Source organism: Nestor notabilis, unplaced genomic scaffold (genome assembly GCF_000696875.1).
Source record: "Nestor notabilis isolate BGI_N333 unplaced genomic scaffold, ASM69687v1 scaffold25788, whole genome shotgun sequence".
NCBI classification, from domain to species: domain Eukaryota; kingdom Metazoa; phylum Chordata; class Aves; order Psittaciformes; family Psittacidae; genus Nestor; species Nestor notabilis.
Window position 1 is genome coordinate 19,678 of NW_009940129.1, and position 4,009 is coordinate 23,686.

General features: G+C 40.4%; 1 protein-coding gene across 1 annotated transcript; it reads right to left on the minus strand.

Annotated features, from left to right (window-relative positions):
* Positions 1-2,722: 2,722 nt before the first annotated feature.
* On the minus strand, positions 2,723-3,283 carry TIFA (TRAF-interacting protein with forkhead-associated domain). The gene has a single exon (XM_010020208.1). The coding sequence runs from the start codon at positions 3,281-3,283 to the stop codon at positions 2,723-2,725; it is 561 nt and encodes a 186-aa protein (XP_010018510.1).
* Positions 3,284-4,009: the final 726 nt, after the last annotated feature.

Sequence of the window (4,009 nt, forward strand, 5' to 3'; positions counted from 1 at the left end):
AAGGCCAGACTGGACAGAGCCTTGGGCGACATGGTTTAGTGTGTGGTGTCCCTGCTCATGGCAGGGGGGTTGGAAATAGATGGTCTTAAGGTCCTTTCCAACCCAAACCATTCTGTGATTCTATGATGTACCAGTTATATATATGTTTCTGTGCTAAATTTGAGCCATTTTTGAATATAAAGTCATTTGGTGTGACTAACTGGGCAATCCATTCAGAGTTACTAGGTTAAATATAAAATTGGTGTTTCAGCATTCCTTTTAGCATTCCATGATTGTGAATACTGAACTGAACCAAGCAAAAAACCACCAAAAATGTTAGCTGCCTTTGTGTATGTAGTATTTCTCACAATTAAGTTAGCAGGGTAGGACTAATGGCAGCCTTGGGGTGGAGGGAAGCCAAAGTCTTCTGGTGAACAAAGTATGTTCTCTGGTATTCTTATGCTGAAAAAACTCTTCTTCTCCAGTCAAACTAACTTTTGCTGGTCAAATAGCACAGTAACAGGATCCTCCTAGGAGAGGGTTCATTTTTTTAATGTGCATTTTGGGATTGATTCTTACCCCAGGTAAATATAGTTGTAGAAGAGATTAATGCTTAGAAACCATTAAATTACTGGTGTGGTGTTTTGTTTGGGTTTGGTTTTGGTTTTTTCTTTCCATTCCAAGTTTTGTTCCTGGTAACGTGCCTAAGAAATGTTTCACTCTAGATCTGTAGTTATCCATAAGCCTCTTTGTGCAGAGCTAATCCCAAGATGCATCACTCTGAACTCTGCAGACCAGATGGAAGATCTTTCTCAAGCAAGTAATGTTAGTAAATGTATCTGTTTATATATTGAACTTGAAAATTTGAGATTGAGGGTGTCACTTTTTCTTCAGGTAGTAGCTCAGAAAGCATAAGCAATTTGTATGACCAGTGCCACAGGTTAATGCCCTACACAACTGGGCCAGTGAATAGGAATTGGATGACAATACTGGATAGTGGTAGTATTAGCAACCTGGTTTTAAAGCCCAAAGCAGCACGAAACAACACTTTGAATGTGGTCCATAATAATTTAAGAGCAGTAATAGGAATAGAGCTGTTTCCTGGGAATGCAAGACTAATGGTCCTTCCTCCCTCACACACGAGCACAATTAGTGAACATAAGAATGCTATGCATTTTATATGAGGCTGATTTAATGTGAAAACTTTTAAATCGAAGAACTTGGTTCAGATTGTATTTGCATTTTGCTCTCTTTCTCTAGGCAGCTGGCATTTGCAGGTATTGGCCACTCTCTATAATTAAAGAGGAGGATGACTCAAGTCAAAAGCATAACAACTACTGGAAATCTGCAACCAGTAGCACTATGCCCGGTGAGACTGCGATACCTGTGCAGGTTTGGTTTGTTAAGCTGTGGGGCTGGGTGTCTCACAGACCTTTGCCCACAGATGGAGCCTGAATCTAGGCCAAAGACCGTAAAGGTTAAGCACCAGAGCCTAGTTGAAAGAGTTAGAAAACACAGGAACAAGGTATTTTTGGCAAGGATAAGGTGAATAGACAAATGAAATCCTACATAAACCTGTGTTTGAGTTTTGTTGCCTCTCCTGTGACTTTCTCTTGCTTGTGGTTGTTTGCATTAATCTCAGATTACATTGTGCAATTCGACTGTCCTCCCTGAGTTACAATTCTGGTTTGCTTGTCACGATTAATGCTGAAATACAGCCCAATGTTTAGGGATGGTCACATAAGTTTATGTATGCTTTGTCCTGATTCTTTCTAGTGTGCCTTTCAAGCAGGTTAAAGTACTTGACAGAAAACCAAGTGCCAATGAAAAAGCTAAGCCCCTAGCAAAGGAAAACTGAACTGAAACAAACTGAGAGATACTGAAACAAAGATTGTCAAGAGAGCTTGGGGTGGGAGGCAGAGGTAGAAAGCATGTTGGAATGTATTTTAGTCAACTCTGTAAACCTTAGAACAATGCCATTTGTAGAAAGCCTAGAATAGTGCCAGTCAAAATGTCTCATTGGATTGTCCTGGAAATGAGTTTGCTCACGATAAGTGCTTTTAGGTTGTAGTTGTAGAAGACAGCAAATCCTTACTAGGCAACCAAATGGTTGTATTGCAAAATTTAACTAGATTTTTACATACCACTGACACTGCACATTTATTGACATTCACAAGCAAAAGCAGATGATTTGGAAAAAAAATCATTTTAAAAAGAGAACAAAAATCTTGCTGCAAAGATCATAAAAACATTAACTTAAAAGGACTATGCTGACAAAGTGTTTCTAAGTTGCAGAATCTGGGGAGTTACAACTAGGCTTGAAAATACGGTTTGGAATTTTGTGTCAAAAGCAAAAGCATGAAGTATAACAAATGCAGCAAGACATTGTGTCCCTACTTAGCTAACCACTGAAACACTGTTCTGCGTGCTTTGTTTTAATACCTGCTAAATATACCTTCGAGACATGTGGTCACAGTTTTCCAACTGAATCTGCTGTCACGGATTTGAGTGGCTCCCATACATTTGTGGCAAACAGTGGTGATCACAGAGCAGGTATGTCTTGGGGAAGATAGTGACAGCAACCTGTTATGTTCTAGTATGCCTATGCTGAAAGCAGCACTTAAGAAGACTGATATGCAGTGGTAGGAACTGTCCTGAACAGTGGACTGAGATGACAGCCTTCAGTTTTGGAAGCTGTCCAGGCTTCAGAGGGTAACAATCTGATCCAGCCTCCTTCTCTCCACTAGCATGACTCGTTTTCATCAATTTCTATGGGGCTTTTGCTTTGGGAAGGAAACACAGAAGAAATGTCATTCTCTGGTACGGGTTGCAGTGATGGCAGGCATCTTTCTTGTAAAATGGGCGCTTGAGCCAAGTGTAAGTGAGTCTCAAAATAATCCATGGACTCCCCTTCTTGAGTCTCTGCTAAAATCTGGTAGTCCCCAAAACAAATGATGCACTTCCATGGCAGGTCGATTTTGTTTAAGTAACCCAGTTCTGTTTGGTCCACAATCAGTTTTGTCTTCTTACTCATGTTCTTTATCTCAAAACAAAGTTCTGCACTGTTCAGTTTCCTGTAAAACTGCAAGGAGAACTGAATTCGAGACACACGAGCATCCATGAAGTTATAATGGCAGACATTAGAATCCCGGCCAAACTTGGCCATTTCATCTGCCCTGACCTGTTCTCGCTTACAGAAGTTCAAGCAACGAAACATCATCTTGTCCTCTTGACAAGGGTGGTAAAAGGTCATGTGGAGACATGTTACTGTTTCTTCAGTTTCAGCTTCTTCAAAAGAGGTCATGATGAAATGAGACCTCAGAACAAGAAGAAAAGTAAAATCACAGCATAACATCACAGCATGAAATCACTGTAGTACCAAAAGAACTGGCTTCACAGTGGCATTACAATACTACTGTACAGTGCCTATATAATTTACTTCTGACAGTGAATGTAATGAAACCACTGGAATGAAGAAGAAGGAGTTGAACCTACCCAATCCATGACAACCCTCACTTCCCACCACTTCGCCAGTGACTCATTTGGTGACCCCAGCTCTGTGCTGAACTCCTCCCAGCAGTCAATTGTGCATCTCCTGCAATGGCTGCGTAGCACTTCAGAAACACACTCTTTAAAACACGCACTACTGTCGGTTGCTGATGACTACTTTGTCATGAGGCTCTCAGAGGTAGGTTTCTCTTTGGAAGAAATATGTCATTTGACAGTGCCAGTAGTTTACATTATGGACAGTGGTGTTTACATTATGGACTTAAAATGGAGTATTAAATAGTACTGTCTGGGTCTTCTGGCTCTGTTTTATGGTGTAGTCCTTTGACTAGGTTTCAGACAAGTGACTTCTACAGATGGAGTATGGCTGTAGGCAGCAATATTTCAAATTGTATAAAGCATTCTTTTGGCTCTTTAGTCAGAATTTGCCTCTTGTATGAAACAAAATACAGTGTTTAGAAGTGACTGATGTGATAATATGTAAACTGAAGGCAAAAGCTGGAATATTGGCAAGACACAAGGA